The sequence below is a fragment of the Tamandua tetradactyla genome, chromosome 5, assembly GCF_023851605.1.
Source record: "Tamandua tetradactyla isolate mTamTet1 chromosome 5, mTamTet1.pri, whole genome shotgun sequence".
Taxonomy (NCBI): domain Eukaryota; kingdom Metazoa; phylum Chordata; class Mammalia; order Pilosa; family Myrmecophagidae; genus Tamandua; species Tamandua tetradactyla.
The window spans coordinates 58,152,309-58,172,421 of NC_135331.1; the positions used below are offsets into that span (position 1 = coordinate 58,152,309).

Here is a 20,113-nt window from a genome sequence, read left to right on the forward strand (position 1 = left end):
TTTATACTTTACATTCTTCTGAGCAATATTTGAGTATCTTTTCATGGACTTATTAGCCATTCCTATATTTTCTTTGGTGAAATTACCTATTCAGATCTTTTGCCCATATATATATATATTTGTCTTTTAAAAAGAGGAATTTAATAAGTTACAAGTTTATAGTTCTAAGGTCGTGAAAAGGGCAAGACTATAAAAATGTCCAGATTAAGGCATCCAGGGGATGTTACCTTGGTTTAAGAAGGGTTCCTCTCTTAGGAAAGGCACATGGCAACACCTGCTAGCTTTCCGTCCAGACTTCCCCAGTGGCATTTTCTTTATGCATCTCCAAATGTCTCAGGTGATATGGACTCTATTGTTTCTGTTGTTTCTGACTCTCCAAAAGATTCCAGTAAACTAATCAAGACCCACCAGGAGTGGGTGGAGTCACAAAGCTCACACCCAAGATTGGGAGATAAATTAATCCAGAAGTTTGCAACCAACATTGCAATTGGTTTTTTGCAATTGCAGAAATATTGAATCAGGATTAAAAGAAACGGCCTCCTCCACAAGATTAAATCAGGATCAAAGCATGGCTTTTCTGGAGTACATAATACTTTCAAACCAGCACTTCTGTGTACGTTACCTGTGAACATATATAATAATCTCAAGTCCATGTATCAAATTCAAGAAATTTAACATTGATAAGCTTACATTCTATATTCTAATTTTTCTTATGTCCTGATAATGTCCTCTTGAGCTGTTTCTCCTCCATTCTTAGATCCCATCCAGTATCATGTATTGCATTTGTCATTTTCTCTATAGTGTCTCTTTCTTTCTTTCTTTATTTTTTTACATGGGCAGGCACCGAGAATTGAACCTGGGTCTCTGGCATGGCAGGCGAGAGAACTCTGCCTGCTGAGCCGCTGTGGTCTACTCTTTCTTTTTTTTTTTTTTTTTAACTGAATTTGCCCATATTTTAATTGGGTTGTTTATCTTATTGAATTGTTAGAATTCTTTATATATTCTGATTACAAGTCCCTTATCACATATATGATTTGCAAATATTTTCTCCTAGACCGTATTGTCTTTTCATTTTCTTATTTCACTTTCTTATTATTCTTTTTTTTTGGCATGGGCAGGCTCCGGGAATCGAACCTGGGTCTCTGGTACGGCAGGTGGAGAATTCTGTCTTACTGGTGTCTAAGTTGTGAAAATTTTAAATTTTGATGAATTCCAATTTATCAGTTTTTCTTTTCTCAGTTGCATTTTCAATGTTTAAGAACTTTTTGCCTAAATCAGAGTCACAGAGACTCTGTGTTTTTTTAGTTTTTTTTTTTTCCAAAAGTTTTATTGTTTTAACTCTTACGTTTGGCTCTGTGAGTTCTTTTGAATTAATTTTTGTACATGGTGAGGCAGAGGTCTACATACATCTTTCTGTTGGTGGATCTCTGTTATTACCACCACCATTTATTGAAGAGACTATCCTTTCCCTACTGAATTATCTTAACAACTTTGTTGAAATCTGTTGACTATAAATAGAAGTTTATTTCTGGAATCTCAAGTCACTGATCTATACATGTATCATTATGTCAGTTCCACATTGTGTTGATTATTTAGTTTTACTGAGTGTTTTGAAATTGGGAAATGTAAGTCCTATAACTTTTTTCATCTTTTTCAGAATTTTTTTGGTTATTCTAGGTAATTTTAATTTTCTGTTTAGGTAAGCTATTTGTAATATTTTAAAACATTTGTTTTTGGCCATTCCTTTGCTGTTCTTTTTTTTTTAATTTATTTTTTATTCAACATACAAACACAAACATTCTCACCATATAATCATTCCATTCTTGTTATATAATCCATATCTCACAATATCATCACATAATTGTATATTCATCATCATGATCATTTCTTAAAACATTTGCATCAATTCAGAAAAAGAAATAAAAAGAAAACAGAAAAAAATTCATACATGCCATATCCCTTACCCCTCCCTTTCATTGATCACTAGCATTTCAGTCTACTAAATTTATTTTAACATTTGTTCCCCTATTATTTATTTAATTTTTATTTTTTTGATTGGCTTTTTATTTATATTTCACAATACAAATATTACTAAAAAAAAGTATAGAGACCATTCACTTTTCTTTTTTTTTTACATGGGTAGGCACTAGGAAGATGATTCACTTTTTTTTTTCCAATTAATTAAAAAAAATTTTTTAAACACAAACATTCTTACCATATATGGTCATTCCATTCTACATATATAATCAGTAATTCACAATATCATCACATAGTTATATATTCATCATCATGACCATTTCTTAGAACATTTGTATCAATTCAGAGAAAGAAATGAAAACACAGAAAAAAAGTTACACATACCATACCCCTTACCCCCCTTTCATTGATCACTAGTATTTCAATCTACTAAATTTATTTTAACATTTGTTCCCCCTTTGTTTATTTTTAATCCATATGTTTTACTCATCTGTCGAAAATGTAGATAAAAGGTTTTCACAATCACACAGTCACATTGTGAAAGCTATATCATTATACAGTCATCTTCAAGAAACATGGCTACTGGAGCATAGCTCTACATTTTCAGGCAGTTCCCTCCAGCCTCTCCATTGCACCTTAATTAAAAAGGTGATATCCATATTATGCGTAAGAATAACCTCCAGGATAGGATAACCTCTCCACTCTTATTTGGAATCTCTCAGCCATTGACACTTAATTTTGTCTCATTTCTCTCTTCCTGCTCTTGGTTGAGAAGATTTTCTGAATCCCTTAATGCTGAGTCCCAGCTCAGTCTAGGATTTCTGTACCATGTTGCCAGGAAAGTCCACATCTCAGTTTTCTTAAGAGTGTTTTAAAAATTATATATTCTCTTTGAGACCATGTTATATACGTCTCAATTAAATCAATCTTGATAGTTGGTTATTCAGGTTCTCAATATCCTTATTATTTTTTGTCTTAGTTTGACCATTTCTGTTATGAGAGAAGCTTGTTGCAGTTCCCCACAATGATTGTGCATTTGGTAATATTTGTCAGTTTCTTCTTTTCATTTTAATAATTTTTGTTTTCTGCGTCTCAGGGCTATGTTATTAGATGCATTCCTATTATTGTCTTAGTAGATTATTCCATTTATAACATAAAATATCCTCCTTTGTTCTGTTTAGTATTTTTCTTTCCCCCTTTGGACTTGGGGTTTATTTAGTCTGAAATTAAAGTTTTGAATATTGTTTTCTTTAGTTAACATTTGTCTGATTTATTTTGTCCTTTCTTTGGCCAAACAAATGTGTATCAGTCAGGGTTCTCCAGAGAAATAGAACCAACAGGTTGTGTGTGTGTGTGTGTGTGTGTGTGTAAAATAAGAAATTGACTCATGTGATTGTGGTGACTGTCAGGTCCAAATTTCAAAGGGTAGATCGGATGCTGGAAATTTCAGTAAGAATGATGTTGAAGTCTGAATTTCTTAGGCTAGAAACTCAGGAAAGCGTGGAGGGTATAGACTGAGTTAGAATTCCTTATTCCAGAATCCTCAGTTCTTTATACTTAAGGTCTCCAACTCTCCTTTACTTAGTCAACTGACTATAGATGCTAATCACATCTGCACAATAACTCTACAACAAGATGTAGGTCAGTGTTTGACCAAACAACTGAATACTATAACCTAGCCAGCTAGGCTCACAAAATTAACCATTACAGAGTGTTAAATAATATCCTTATTCTGTTGTGCCTATAGCATATTTTCCATTTTCTAATGATTTTGATTTTTGTTTGATACAGATTTAATTCATAGTGTAGTCATGTTAGAGGAAAATCTAATTTTGTATTTGCATGTGGGCTTTTATTTTTAAGATGGTTTGGATTTCTATTATTCTTCAAAACAACATGCTCAGAAGATGGTAGAATTTCTTCAGTGTACCGTTCCTTGCAGGTATGTTCTGAACTTGAATGTGACTAAGTATAAGGAGCTAGGAATGTGTGTGGTTCATATTCATTCTTCAGATTTAGACAACTTTTCTTATGTAAAAACACTTGGAAGTGTAGTAAATATACTTGCCTGTCAGTAAGCATTTATTGGATTAGCCATTTTAAAAGAAATAGTTGAAGAACCTATTAGATTTTCTTTGGGGAGTGAGCTAACGCATATGATAATAAAAGCAATGTAGTGCTGAATCATTGATTTTAAATACAGAAGATACTCATTATTCATAATAGTTATGTTCTATAAAGTCACCACAAACAATGAATTGGCAACTACTGAACAGTTGCTCTTGGGGGAAATCCAGAGCTAATTCCTGTGAGCCTCTTATCGCAACATATTTGTCAGTTTATCAATGTTATTTATGTGTGTTTCTGTTTAAAAACACCTTCAGTTTAATCTATATTGTTGAACTCATGGCCAACAGCACTATGACTGATGCCTGAGTGAAGCTTATCTAATACACGTATTTTTCTCTGTAAAGAAAATCACAGTCTTCTTCCACTTAGGAAACTAGATAGCACTTCAGTATCATGCTTGGGGACCATTTTAAACAGTGAAATCTACAGCAAAAAAGCACAAGAATGTGTAACAAAAACCAGCACTAAGTATACTGCATAAAGGACACTTGTTATAGTATGAGAAAGCTACTATTTTGCCTTGACCCCAGCTGAGAATGTTATGTTGGGTAGCTAAAATTTTTGCTGTTCTATGCTGTCTGAATGACTGCAAAAGTATGGCAAGTGTTGATTTAGGGATTGCATGTTAATTTTAGCAAGTAGGCAAATTGGCAAATACTGAATCTACAATGAATGAGGATTGAATGAATTTAAATAAGAGAAAAGAAAAGTGGAATTAGAGGGTTTTGGGGAGAAGCTTCATGGAGGAGGTGGAAGGAGATGGGGAAATTTTTATAGGTGGAGTTTATAATGACAGGCGAGGAAATTCATGTCAACAAAGACTTGAGGTGAGTGTTAGTGTGACTTTTAATGGATTCTGTTATATAGACTGGTTTGGTCTAAGCCAAGGGCAATGTTTTAGAGGTTTTTAGTAGTTGAGGCTGAATAGGTAGGGTGTAGTCAGATAGGTGAAGATTTTGGAATACAAGTGAATAAAATTAGCCTAAGTAACTGGCATCAGGGAGCCATTTCAGACCTTGGGCAGATGATTTGATCCAATGAAAATTGATATTCCTAAGTCTATACCAGTTTAGACCTTTGTCTTTATATTGCTCATAACTTTTTTTTTCTTAATAGATACAAAGCATCGCAGAGATTGATCTCTCAGGATATCCATAGTAACATATATAATTACAAAAGCACTTTTTCTGTGGAAATTGTTCCAATATGCAAGGTACTTTCATTTAATTAATCCACATCTATAAAAAGAGTATAAGTAATTAATTAGTTTATATTTAATTGTTAGCTACTGTTTCCTTTTGGGTTTGGTTAAAATTTCAGAATAACTTCCCTCTTAAATGATTTCTGACTAATTCAGGCATATTAAAAAGTAATCACACTTAAAATTATAACTTGGCATGCCTTTCATTTTTTTGGTGTATCAGAATGAAAAGGTCCAGTTGCAGTTTTCAGACACTCCTTAAAATTTATGATCCTCATATGTTAAGAATGTTTTTGTTTGTTATATTTTATTAAAAAAATTAATTAAAAAATAAAAACTTATGATCCTGGTGGAAATGCAAGTTCTATAAAACTTTAATATAGAAAATTACATTAAAATAAATATCAAGAACTGCTTACATTAAAATAAATATCAAGAACTGCTTTGTGGAATATGTGTGCAAACTGGATTTTGGCGTGGTGAAATTTAAACAGTACTGTGGAAATTAGGTCATAGAATCATTTTTATGATTTCAAAACAATCTGAATGTCACATTTAAAATGTAGATCATTTCATTTAATTGTAATAAGGTTAAAAATCCTGCTTCAGATATGAAATGAATTAAAATCCAGCTAATCATTATTGGATGCCTAGTGTACAAAAAGGTTATATCCTAAAGACTGTGTAACTATAGAGATCTCTGTGACGTAGAAACTTAATATTGTTGACATGAAGGCACTAACAGTGGTAACTGCCATAATTTTTGTGGCCCTTCTACATTAAGTTAATATCTAAGCATTTTAGTTCTTTTACCTCATTCACTTATCATAATAACTGAGTTGTAATCATTTTGAAGTCGAAGAAATTGAAGTTTGGGGAGGTTAAGCAACCTGCCCAAAGTTAAATAACCACAAAATGATTTAAGCCAGGATTTGTACCCAGGGCTGTGACTCTAAAGCTTTAAAACTGTTATGACTAATTTATTGTGGAGTCCAGTGACAAACTTTGTGAAGGGCTGATAGTAAAATATTTTTGGCTTTGTGAGTCTTATATTCTCTTTTATAGCTACTTAACTCAGTTCTTGTAACACAAAAGTAGCCATAGATAATATGTAAAGGAATGACTATAGCTGTTTTCCAATAAAACTACAAAAACAGGTGGCGAGCCAAATTTGACCTAAGCTTATACTTTGCTTGCCTCTGGTTTAAAACTGAACATTTTTCTGGCACAAAGCCTGGGAAATAAGAATTTAGGTGTGAAGGCATATTAAGACTTTTTGCATTAAATGACTTATACAAACACTGGAGGAATACATACTGTAAAGTGTATTTTCATTTGACTTTGGAAACATATTAATTTAAAAACAAATTACTAAACGAGGGATGCACAGAATGACTGTCCCTTCAATGGAGGAGTCTATGTTGTGAATAGTTATAGTTTAAAATAAAACCTGGATCCTTTTTATATTTTAACACAGTTTAAAAAGAGATAACTAACTGCATTGCTGGCTAACATCTCCCAAAGTATACCTAGACATATGTGGCTTTTGTTGGGATTAAATCTTTAACGTATTAGTACATGTAGCCACATAAAAGGAACAGGTTGTTCCTTTGAAATTTGTTTTTCATTGAGATTGAAAGAAGCCATCAAGTAGATATTTTTAGAAAGTCCCTCTTCCTTCTGATATTTATAATACTCTGCTTAAATTGTACGTTGCATTAGGTATATAGCGGTAAGCATGCATTTGAATGTAAGTAAAATTGAAATGAACCTAATAGTATAGGTGAATAGACTCTGGAAGAAGATTTTTTTAAAACGTTTTTATTACGCTAGATCTTAAGTGTAAATTATGTTTTGTTTCTTTAAGTTCTGAGTATTTTCTTTGGGGACTTTGTTGAAACATAAAAATAACTTTTTTGGATTCGGCAACTGCAGTTGGACCAGATTTATGTTGATGAGTGTTTATTGAAAACTTGTTTAGGATGAGCCTCACTCTAAATGCTAATTTTGTGTCTAGGATAATGTTGTCTGTCTGTCTCCAAAGTTGGCACAAAGCCTGGGAAATATGAATCAGATTTGTGTGTGTATTCGAGTAACCAGTGCCATTCATCTCATAGATCCAAATACTCTACAAGGTACGTTTTGAGAACTATTGACAGTTCTGTGTGGCAAATAATTTGTATTGTCCATTTTATCATTGACAACATTATTTTGAAAAACTACTTAAAATTTTTACTGTTTTTTAATACTTAAAACACTGTGGAGTTATAAAGCTTTTGATGAGGTGTTTTTTGCATTAGTTACTTGAAGATACAATTTTGTGAACATTTTTTACTATGTTTACTCTATTTTTGAATATAATTGTTATATTTTGTTAATTTTTACTGAAGCTGACTTATATACTTTGTTTAATTTTTGTGACTAATTTAAATTCGTTGCCAAATTTTAGTGTACAGAAAATATTTTCAAGTTTTGAACGTTTGACTTTTGAAATCCAGAAAACATTTACTTTGAACATGAATTTTAAACATATTTTATTTTGTTACAGATCATTATTTAACATTCCTTTTATAGAAATTATTTTTTAGAGAAGACCCCGTATTAATAAATATCACACAAAAAAGCTGCATCTTCTACTTCATTTTTTTTTTTTTGCATAGTGTTATAAAAAATTGGGGTTTTCTTTTTTTTATTTTTAGATTTTCTAGAACGTCATTATCCTTATCAATTCAAATTATTCAGTCAAGGCTTGCTTGCTGAATTGTGGTGGGTATTCTTTATCCATCAGGTAGAACTAGGCTTTATTTGCCATAAACTAAGCTACCAAGAGGACTAGCATCTGAAAACAACTATAAAGGCACTTAACTCTGTGGCATTCTCATTATACTTCTTACTTAAGATATGTTTGACTCCTGATGTTTCTCTTGTGTTGTGAGAAATTTGGGGCTGTTTTATCGGAATAAATGATGACCCCAGAGAGTAAATTGACACTAATTCTTGTTGACTTGATGCTTACCTTTTGGTATGTAATACCTTCTTCAGTTAATACATTCAATGACTCTTTGAAATTTTTTTATCTCGTTCTTTAATTTAATGTTCTATATTTATTCTTAGTTGCAGATATTGATGGTAATACTTTCTGGAATCACCCTTTCAATAGTTTGTGCCATCCCAAACAGCTAGAGGAGTTTATTGTGATGGAATGTAGTCTAGTCCGAGATCTAAAACGCAATGCAGGTGCTGGGATAATATCCAAAAAAGTAAGTCCCATTCTATCACCTTTCTTTTGCTAACTTATATTATTGCTTCTGTTTCTCCTCCTTTTGCCTCCCTTTTATTTGATGGCAGTTCCAAAACATGGAGTTCAAATAAAGTTAACATCGTATTAAGTTAAAAATGAAATTTATTACCTGAGTATAATTTTGAAATATGGGACATTTCAGTTTAGTCCATCCACTTCTCAGGTGATAAATAACCATCCTGTGCTTGTGACTTCCATATTGGAGAGTTTGGATCTATAGGATGCCAGTAGAAGGTGCTCATCTAAATCATCACCTGTTCATAAGAGTGGTAAAATATTATTTAATTGACATAGTTAAAAGTAAATGCATAATTTGACTTTGGGTTTAAGGACTAAAGTCCCTCTGTTAGGAGACAGCGTCCTTTAGATTTATTTAAGTAGATTTTCATTTAAAATTTATTTACTAATTAGTGGTCCTTTCTTACTTAACTGTGTTATTGAGTAGTATGTTATTAATCCGTAGTTTTTTTCCTAAAGAAATAAAATATTACTTGACTCTAAAAATATATAATAATTTTTTTTTTAATGTGATCATTGTGAAAATGATCAGTCTTATTCTTTCTGATAGGCTAATTTTTTTCTTTCATGTTGGAAAACATTTACTTATTTTAAAAACTATTTACTCCATTATTAAGAAAAAACGTTTCTTTGCTTTACTTCTGTAGAGGTGGCTAAATGACCGGGAAACCTTGTTGCACTTTTTGAAAATTTGAAGCTACAGTAATAGCATATCACTGCTAAATATTAAATTAACATCAGTATTCATCACTAAGACATGGCAGCGTTTTTCTACATAATAGGAAAAATTATTAAAAATTAAACATCTATTATCATAAAAAATTAAACATCTATATTCACATAAAAAATTAACATCTATATTCAGATTGCTTCATTTGTCTCAAAAGTATCTTATGGTTTGTTCAAACTGATATCCAATTAGGGACCATACATTGAATTTGAATATTGTCTGTTAACTCTTTCATAATATTAAAATATCACCTCACCCTCAGCACCCCCACCAGTTTTCCTGGTTAAAATGATCTCTGCACTATTCTGTTGGAATACTTTTTACCCTTGTGTCTTGCAAGTAATCTGGGATGATACCTTGATAATATGCAAATACCAATTTCCTGTTAACTTTTTTTTTCTTTTCTTTTGATAATTCATGTCTAGGTCAATTATTTTATTTGTGGTTATAAATGGTATAATTTCTATTTTTGTTATTTCTCCTACATTTATTAGCTAGCACTGCTTAGGAAGGAGCTTCCCATTAGTAGCTGGGGCTATGTGGTTAACCCTGAATTGTAGGAGAGCTGAATTAATTCTTAAGTCTCCATCTCTTAGCAGCTTTTTTGAGAGTGAGGAGATGTCCTAGTCATCTTCAGTGGTGGCAGTAAGTTTAGACTTGTTTTCGTATATTGGCATTATCTCTTTCTCTTTATCATTTTCATCTCCTTAATGTGTTATGTATTTGTTGTAGTTCCCTTCCTTCTGATGATCAGATTGCCCCAAATTTAGCCAGTGAAAGCCCCTTCAGAATGATACCTTTGTTCTTTTGACATAACTTTTCGTAGTTTCAGAAAGTGTCCTTATTTTATAGCACAAAAAGATGTTTCTTCAAAGAACCTTGTTTCTTCTAGTGTGAAATCGTATTTAGAGACCCAAATCTGGATATTAAGGGTTCTCCTTTTTATTGAGGTAATATTGGTTCTTTAGATAAAAATCACTTCTGATATATATTCTGATCTGGAATATAGATTATTGTCCACATAATTATTTAAAGTAAAAGAATAACATAGTTAAGAACTAACTCATCACTTATAATAAATGTAGGATAACACCACATCCTGTCAGATGGATATAAAACCAGATACATTTTCTTGGTTTTAGAAAAATTAGCTAGAAAAAGATCAAAAGTATAATTATAAATAAGAAGCAGTCTAGTAGCTAGAAAGTGAATTGTTACAAGACGTAATTCACTTTTCTCTTTCAGTTCTTTCCTAATTTTGGAATCTGTCTTTTATTTCACTTTCTCCCTTCTACTTCTTCCTTTTCATCTCTTTATTTTGGGATTTCTTAATTCTACCTATAACTGTTACTGATTTGCTCTTGGTCCTGTATTACTTGGGTCTGTCTTTGTTAGTCAGAGATGCTAGCGTGTCCTAATCTTGATCCAGCCAGGAAGTTTGAAATGTCAGGTTATGATACAAGTGCTATAAATGCTCTTAAAATCACGTGTTGGAAAGGTACTGTAATGGTTCCTACTTAAAAGTGTTGTTTTTGTAAAAAATAGAGGAAGAAATGATTATACATGGGGCAGGCTACGATGGCTCAGCAGGCAGAGTTCTTGCCTGCCATGCCGGAGACCCAGGTTTGATTCCCGGTGCCTGCCTATGCAAAAAAAAAAAAAAATGATTATACATGAAACTAATAGATATTGAAAAATTATTATGATGAAGTTGTAATTTTTCCAGTAGTGTGCCACTGGGGCTGCTAGATTAATTTGTCTGGTTTTCTGAACCTTACATATAAAGCAAGGTGTTACCTGGAATATTTTCTGGTTTTAAGATTTCTCCATCTTTTCAGTTATTCTTTTTGCTTAGTCTGTATTGGCCCAGTTCCCTGTGAAAACATTCCACATGTAAACCCTCAATGTATCTATTTTTAGGGGTTAGCTTATTAGTAATTTAATGTTTTATAAAAGTCTTATAAAAGAAATTTGCATGAATTCCTTCTATATTTATAATTCTATAATTTGTTAATTTTGAATATTTTAGGTGTCTGAAAAATAGAAGACAATTCCTGTTTTTATTTAAAATGCCTAAAATCAATGTTGTATTTAAGTTTTCTGTGAGATGTTTTTTGAATTATGTTTAGATGATTGAAGAGTGCATTTTCTTTTTTGTTAAGCATACACTCGGAGAAACCTGGGTACAGAAAACATCTGAAATGAATACAGATAAACAGTATTTCTGTCGTACTCATTTGGGACATCTTTTAAATCCTGGAGACTTGGTGTTAGGGTTTGTATTAAAGTCTTTTAAACTGCCATTTAATTTTCCAAATTTTCTTTGGGAGCCAGCAAAGTTACCTAAAATACTCAAGTTGGTTATTTCAAAGATAAGGAATCTTTAACTCATTATGTTACTGCTAACTAAATTAAATAGTAGATTGGGCAAAAGCTGTTAATTATTCCATGGTTAGCTGTAATCTTTATTAAAGAGCCATTTGTTTCAAACTTTTGGGTATTTGAACCGTGAAGTTAACACTTATTTGCAGCTTTGTGAGATGAAGGTAGTTTTTAAATCATATATGCTGCTGCTCAAATATTTCATTTTTAAAATATGGCAGCCATATATGCAGTGGGTCTTGATAGGCATAGAATAGTCCTTACTGGTGTAGTATTTATCACTATCATATTACTGTTGCTCTTATGATTTCAGTTCTTTTTACTAGGTGAAGGCAGGTTTTTTTTTTTTTTTTTTTTTTTTTTTTTACCAGCTGAAGCCAGCCAACTGAGTCTTAAAGTTAGACTGATATATACATCAGTTTTGCTTCTTTTACAAGTATATGGTACAATGAACAATACTGGGTAATATGTAAAACATGGATATGGATTCGGAGGTAGGGTGCATTATTATCTTTCCTAGGATTTGCAAAGCATGTTTATAGTAAACTGCAAAACTTTTAAAGTGGGAAGCTTATTAACTATTTGATCTTAGGAGGATCTTTTAGTTGATCATACATAAAATAAAAAGATAGAAAGGGTAAATGTTTCAGGCATTAAATTTTTCATTGTTTCCATTTCAGGTTTGATTTGGCCAACTGTAACTTAAATGATGAGCATGTCAACAAAATGAAACCAGATAAAGTTCCAGATGTGGTAATTCTTTAGATTTTTCCCTTTTTTCCTGTTTTAAAGGGGATTGATGTAACTATTATGGGTAAGATGCACAAATTCACATTTTTGAAAATAAGAAAAATTTAGAGGATTCTTTGAAATTGTAGTTCAGGTATATTAGCTAAAGTCTTAATTTTAAATCATTTTTCTTGGTGGGGTAAATCCAGGATTTATTGAGTTTTTTGTTGTTTCTATAATCAATTTTACTTCTTTATCAAAGTACTTAATACTGTCTTCAGGCAAAAATAAATTTGCAGCTAAAAATTATGACCTTTAAAATTCTGGTTCATCTTTACTAGGTTCTGCTTGTTTCACATATGTTCATTTAAGAAAGGATTGAGTTAAAACCATTATTCCAAGTTGAATATAATTTCAGTTGAAAATAATTTTCACAGCATCAAGTTTTTGAGAGAGAAAATTACTTCTGAAAAACCTGTTAAATTCTAACATGATGAATTTATAAGAACCATGATCAAAATGGTGACTATGAAATCAATGTGAAAGACCCTATCTCCATTTGCCTGTTTAGTAGTTTAGAATAAGCATTGATTTCTTTCGCTGTGTGTGAAAAATGAAGTCACATCCCTACTGCTTATTTGTGCTTGTATTTTTTAATAAATTAGGAAACAGAAACATGGTTTAGGTATAAGTCTAAATCGGTATTTCTAACAGGTTCATAGAAGAAGATCAGAATGGCCTAATAAGATTTTATATTTATCACATTGTTTTCGTCTGGTTCATTCCACAGTTATTTATTGAAAGTATTCAATAAAAAGTATTCAGTAAAAGTGTTCTGGGACATACAGTTGTGAAAGTTAATATAGTGCTTTAAGTACTTACTAATAGGGAAAAAGGGGGAGAAAAAGGTCCTGTGATAGTGTTTCAGATGGATTTATAGGAATGATAGCTGAAACTTAAGTTTGGTGTAAGAAAATTCATGATCTTAATTCAGTTACTGGAAATTTTCAGTGACTAAAATTTTAACCACTTCACAGTCGTAAAAAATTATCATAAAAAACTAAGTACATGGGAAAAAAACATTAAAAATCCTCTTGATACTGCCTCTTGATTTCCATTCCTTTCTGCTGAGATGTAACCGTTGTCATCAGTTTGGTGACTTTTTCCATGGTATTTCCATAAACTTTTCATTAAAAAATTTTATTGGAGTTTGATGCCCTATCATATTCCTGTTTTTGTTTTTTTTTTTGGTAACTTTGCAAATACTCTGATTACATTTAGGTATTAATAAAGAAGAGCTATGATCGTACCAAACGTCAGCGACGTAGAAACTGGAAACTGAAAGAGCTTTCAAGAGATAGAGAAGACATGAATACAGATGATGAAAGGTCCAGCTTTTCTTTGAGCTTGATGTGTTTGTTATCTCTGAAAGGAAGTCCTTATGATAAATTGTTAATGATTTTTATATTATAAAGAAATAGTCTCCACACTGTTCATCCTCATGCATAACTTAGAGAGCATTTTCTACCCACTAAGACGGGGTTTCTTCTGGTTTACATGTTATATATGGTACACAGTCAGTATATTTCTTCCCCCATTCTTGTTTGGCTCTGATTTACCATGCTATGGAAATTTAGCTCAGAATACTTACAAATGAGCTTGGAAAATAGTCCATTCATTATGAAAGATCAACTTTTTGTTACACAATTTTCCAAACATAGAAAACTTTAAGAATATTATATTGAATACCCGTATATTCTCCACTTACGTTTAAAAAATTGTTAAAATTTGGCCACATCTGATTTCTTTCACTCTCTGTACACATTTTTGCTGACTCAATTGAAAATACATTTCCCCAGGTCTTCCAAACTTTCTCTTATAGTTATTTTTACTTAACTAGAATCTGATCAGTGATGGTTTATGAATTGAAATTGTTTTTTTTAATGTCTTACCAATCTCTTTTGATCAAGAACAGGCTTCTCCCCATCTTTTTCTTTTCTTTTCTTTTCTTTTTTAAATGACATTCTCTTTCTGTAGCCAGTTGTTTTGTAGAAGTCTGACATTCTGGATTTGTTTGATTGTTTCCTTGTAGTATGTAACTTGGCCCTCTGATGATTTTGCCTTGATTAGATTTAGGGTATTTATTTTGGGTGTGAGAATAAGCTCATGAATGGAAGCATATATAGCATATATTGTCACATTAGAAGATACATAATGGGACAACCTGACATTAATGGTGATGCTACTTGGTTAAGCCTGGTGATCACCTATTCTTTCTGTTCCTTTTTATGTTAGCAATCTAACTGGTAATACTTTAGTACCATGCAAATATTCTAACACCTTTCAACTAATGGTTTTGTTTTAGTATCCATTACTTGATTCATTTATTGCATTGGGACTTAGAATTAGATGATTTTCTATTTTTCTCATCCTTTTACATTTATTAGCTGTCATTCTTATTTAAAGAACTTCTCATTTTTCTTCTTTCTCTCAGTTCAGTTTAAGTGTCATTATGGATTCCTGAATCTTAGTTTATTCTGTGTGTCAGGTTCACTCATTCTTCTCTGTGTTATTCAAATTGTCTTAAATTCAGCCAATAGGAGCCTCATTAAGATGCTTTCTGAGTCCTTTTGATATATTGATTGTTATTAAGTATTTGCTTTCTGGCTTACCTGTCCCAGAATGGAATCAACCATTTTTTTCAGGGAACCTTGTATCTTGTTGGTGGGGGATTGTGTATTGGTGACAAAATTATTGATAATAATTCATTGACAATGCAATATGCCAATTGGACAAAATGGCAATGACCAAAGATATAAAGACAGCTAGGAATTGGGATGATTTGGGATATTTCACTTTTTACACTTATAGAAATTTTATATTTTTATATTTTACTTTTATAATTTGAATGTATGGATAGTGGGCTTGGACATCAGAAATTTATTTATTTATTTGTTTATTGGTTTCATGGTCTGGGAATTGAACCCGAGTCTCCTGCATGGAAGGCAAGCATTCTACCACTGAACCTGTGCACCCAGATATCTGAATTTTTTAAATCTTTTTCTTGAAGTATAAAATGTATACAGAAAAGGATGCTTAGCTTGATAAACTTTCACAAATGGAACTTATCTGTGTAACCATCACCTTGATTAAGAAATAGAATCCCAGCACTCCAGAAGCCCTTACCCCTTATTTTCTTTAACAATGTGGGCCCTCCCATTCCAGAAGTAACAACTCTCAACTTGTAGCAGTACTCACAACTTCTAACAGTCTAATTCTTAGTCTCATTTTCCTGTTGGCTTGTTTTCTTTTTCTGGTTTTATAGAAGTTATTTTATATATTCTGGATGAGTCCTTTGTTATATATATGTATTGGGAATACCATTTCCCACTCTAAGTTGTCTTTTTAGAGCATCTGAATTTTAAATAAGCCCCACAAAAGATTCTGCTGCATACTACAGTTTGAGAACTACTGACATGCTTCTCTGTGTGAAGGAAGAAAGAACAACCTCTACTCTAGATCCATATTGTTAAGAGTTGAGTTGTGGTATAATTTTCTAAAATTGGATGTCTGAAAAAATGTTTGCTTTGGAACATATTATTGCATTTACATCTTCGTATGGGTGAAAGGATTTGAGATTTTATGATACTTTAAAGTCATATTAAGAGTATATGAAGGGCGGGCCGCGGTGGCTCAGCAGGCAAGAGTGCTTGCCTGCCGTGCCGGAGGACCCCGGTTCGATTCCCGGCCCCAGCCCATGTAAAAAACAAACAAACAAACAAAATATAATAAAACAAGAAAATGTTTAAAAATGTTTCCCTTTCTTCCTCCCTTCCTTCCATCCTTCCTTCCTTCTCTGTCTTTCCTTCCCTTCTTAAAAAAAAAAAAAAAAAAAAAAAAAAAAAAGAGTATATGAAAATGACTGGGCGCTTAGAAGACTACTTAGTGTTGTTGTCTTGCCCTTCTACCCTGAACTTTTCTCTGCCCCTTCTTCAGTTGTTTGGAAGGTTAGTGTCACTGTTTGGGGTGATGCTGATGCAGGCTTCTGCCACACAGGCGTGCAGCCTTTCCTTCATCAAGGAAAGAATTTAGATATGTGTTTTTATTTTAAAGACTTGGTATATCTCTGGATAAAATGCTTATGTAGGCCTTAATGAATTAAGTGTTAAGAACAGTGATGATAACATTATTGTTAAGAATTGATCATTAAGAATAAAATTTAATACCAATTTTAATGTAAATTCCAGTTTTGGTAAATAGCAAATAAAATTGCATAACATTGTATGAAAATAAATGTGTTTAATTGAAGATAAGTATTGACTTTTTAAATTTATACTTTGACACATCACATTTTATTTTCTATGCTTTTAAAAAATTTAATACAGTTTACAATAATAAAACTGGAAAGTACTTCAAAATGCTAATCTAATGGCCCTGAAATTTTAAATTTATTCTGAAAAATTTAGAAAGAAAAATTGAATGAATTTTAAATTCTGATATATTTAGAAAGTATAATTAAAATTCATAATTAATGATAAAACAATGCAATAGAAAGAATGCACCATTAAAGAATGAGATGACTTTATTTCCTTCCATTTCATATGTACCATGTTTGCCCAAATAAATGGCCTGGCTTCTCCTTCCACCCTACCATTATTCCTAATTATGTCTCTCATATGGGATACTCATAAGTTATTTTATTTTGATTTACAAAATATCATTTAAGGAAGGCAAATTTTCTTGAAATGACCTCTTGGAATTCTTATTGAGGTATTGATTGAAACAGTATAAAGAGATGTATTGATGTAGTAATTATTTCTGGCATTTTGACTTGACAGATGAAGTGTTATTGTTAACTGTCCTTTTAAATGTCAGCTGAAGAGTAAACTTTAGCAAGTAATAAACTTGTGGATATCACAAATAGCAAATGAGTACTTTTAACTTGAATTAAAAATAAAAACGTAGCTCATTATGACATCTAATAATACTGTTTCTTAAACAATTTAAGCAGAAATGAAGATAACATACTGTGGAGAACTGTACTGAATGATTCAAAAAATGGCCTCATGATGGTGAAGACATTGATATCTAAAAAAATGAAGAGTTTAGATAAAATTGTTTTATGAAACACAAATGGGAAACTGCATATTTTAAAAATATCTTATAATGTAATTTTAAATGATTGCATAAATAACATGTTAATTTAATCAGTCACTTAAAATAGATCATTGACAAGTTGCTTAGTATTAGAGGTAGTTGTATATTCAACTTGGTCATGAGACTTTGGGGGAGAGATAGGGTAGGGTATCTTATTGTCTTATATTTAATATCACCTTATATTCACCTGCATATTTTTTATCATGTGATTTTGAAAGAAGATTTCGTTTTAATATCGGTATTTAATTAATGTTTATATTTGACATTCAATACTGTTTTTGAGATTTTAATACTTGGAGCACATTTATCTAATAAGTGCTGTGCTGAAAATGAAGAAAATGTAAAAATCTTGGTAAAGATGAAATAATCAAATATGTCTTATTCTTCTATAGGCAATACCAAGATTTCCTTGAAGATCTTGAAGAAGATGAGGCAATTAGAAAAAATGTCAATATTTACCGAGGTTGGTATTTTTAGAAGTGTTAAGTCATGTATTTTGTATTTAAACATACTACCCTAGCATGAGTGTTTCAGTAATTAAAGCTTTGAATCACATGAGACATTTATTGTGCATTTTTAAACTACTCTTATGTTAAATTATAAAAAAAAATTTGCAGAACAGCAAAACTTATTAAAGTGTTATTTGCTAGCTCACATTTTTTTTTTAAATATTTTTATTGACAAAACAACATACGAACACAAACATTCTTAACATATGAACATTCCATACTTGGTGTACAGTCAATGCTAGCCTACATTTTTTTTAAATGTTCTATTTTAATAACATGTACAGCTCAGAATTTCCTATTTTAACCACTTTCAGGTGCACAATTCTATAATATTAATTCATTCAAAATATTGTGCTACCATTACAAACATCCATTACTTTCCCTTTTTTTTTTGTATGCTGTATGGTGGGGGTCACATTTCATTCTTTTTCCATGTGACTATCCTGTTATTGCAGCACCATTTGTTTTATTTGTGTGTGTTTGTGTGTGTGTGAAGTGCATGTGTACTCTACTTTTTTATATTGCCTCAAATAAACTTTGTACCCATTGTACAATAACTTTAATGCATTTGATATCACTTGTGTCCTAGCGTGGTTCCTCAAATTGCTGGCCCCTGTACTAATGGAAATTTATTTATACATTTATTCAGGTCATTCATTCAATGAGTGTTTGAATGCCTTCTCTAGATATGCTATAAGAGCTTCTGATACAAAATAGTTAGCTAATAATAATGGTGGTGCTGGTGGGGGCAGTTATTTGTGTATTTCCATATTTGTATTCATTTGAAATCGTCCTTGTATTTTTTCTTAGATTCAGCCATCCCTGTGGAAAGTGACACCGATGATGAAGGCGCCCCTCGAATTAGTCTGGCTGAGATGCTTGAAGACCTTCACATTTCCCAAGATGCCACTGGTGAAGAAGGTGCATCAATGATGACATAATAAGATCAGTCATGTTGTAGACTGCTTCCACATCTGTGGGCATCAAGGAGTTGAATGAAATAATCTTTTCTGTCTATTCCATCTACACCTGGATATTGAAAGAGAAGAAATTTAGTTTTAAAACCATAAATAAAAGTATTTTGACTACTCAGTCAAAGCACAGAAAAAGACTGATGACTTTGAAGTTTTGGGTAACAAAATAACATGGCAAATGTAATCATTCCGGATAATTAGGCTATTTCTAAGCTTGTGGGATTTTATCACTTTTTTTAAAATATGAGATGCTGTAATATTCACATACAGTAGTGCTTAATTTGGAACTCAAAAAGTTGTGATTCTTTGGACATGAACTAGATCTTTAAGCATAAAACAAGTTTTTATTTTCCTTTTGTATTGATCTAGTAAAATAGCATATGAAGGTACTTTTTAATATGAACTGTTATATTCCCTTTGATCCACTTTAGGTCATTTTTATGTCATGGGGTAAAGAAGTTTGGGTTTAGCTTATCAGTAGACATTCAGGAGGAAAGTTAATTTTTTAAAAAATTTCTTCATAAAGTTAACATCTTCTGAAGCTTTAAGCTTAGAATTTTTTTGATTTTTATTGCAGTAGAAGAAACTATATTTAAAATATTTGTGAATTTAGATCAAATAGACTCATTATTTAAAGGCTAAGTAAAATTATTTACTTTTGTTACTTTTACTTGTGCCAACAGCATAAAACACTAGCTGCCAAAGTCAAAAAAATGTCTTTGTACCACTTCAAGGATCTTATTTTCATGTTGTAGACTTAGAAAATGAGAAGGAATTTTTTCTCTATTAATTTTCTATCATTGAACATACATCATCAAAAAGAGTAATAATTCCAGCATATAGATGCTGAAGTAGTAAAAATGTGCTACATGCTTCTGTAAAGCATGAAAATATAGACATTCTCCCCTTTTTTGGGTGCCGTGAAGTAATTGCATTGGTGTCATATTTAAATGACAGGGTATCTCATGCAGTTTTCTGAAATGAAATTATGTTTTTTAAGTACTT

General features: G+C 31.6%; 1 protein-coding gene across 3 annotated transcripts in view; it reads left to right on the forward strand.

Annotated features, from left to right (window-relative positions):
• The window catches only part of NMD3 (NMD3 ribosome export adaptor), a 34,761-nt gene extending 15,301 nt beyond the window's left edge, over positions 1-19,460 (forward strand). For all 3 annotated transcript variants that reach the window (XM_077160948.1, XM_077160946.1, XM_077160947.1), the window contains exons 8-16: positions 3,841-3,919; positions 5,224-5,320; positions 7,326-7,443; positions 8,423-8,568; positions 11,520-11,632; positions 12,420-12,492; positions 13,750-13,856; positions 18,018-18,088; positions 18,945-19,460. In XM_077160948.1, coding sequence (XP_077017063.1) covers positions 3,841-3,919; positions 5,224-5,320; positions 7,326-7,443; positions 8,423-8,568; positions 11,520-11,632; positions 12,420-12,492; positions 13,750-13,856; positions 18,018-18,088; positions 18,945-19,075 — 935 coding nt within the window. In that variant the 3' untranslated portion in view covers positions 19,076-19,460. The remainder of the gene's footprint in view (positions 1-3,840; positions 3,920-5,223; positions 5,321-7,325; positions 7,444-8,422; positions 8,569-11,519; positions 11,633-12,419; positions 12,493-13,749; positions 13,857-18,017; positions 18,089-18,944) is intronic.
• The last annotated feature ends 653 nt before the right edge of the window (positions 19,461-20,113 follow it).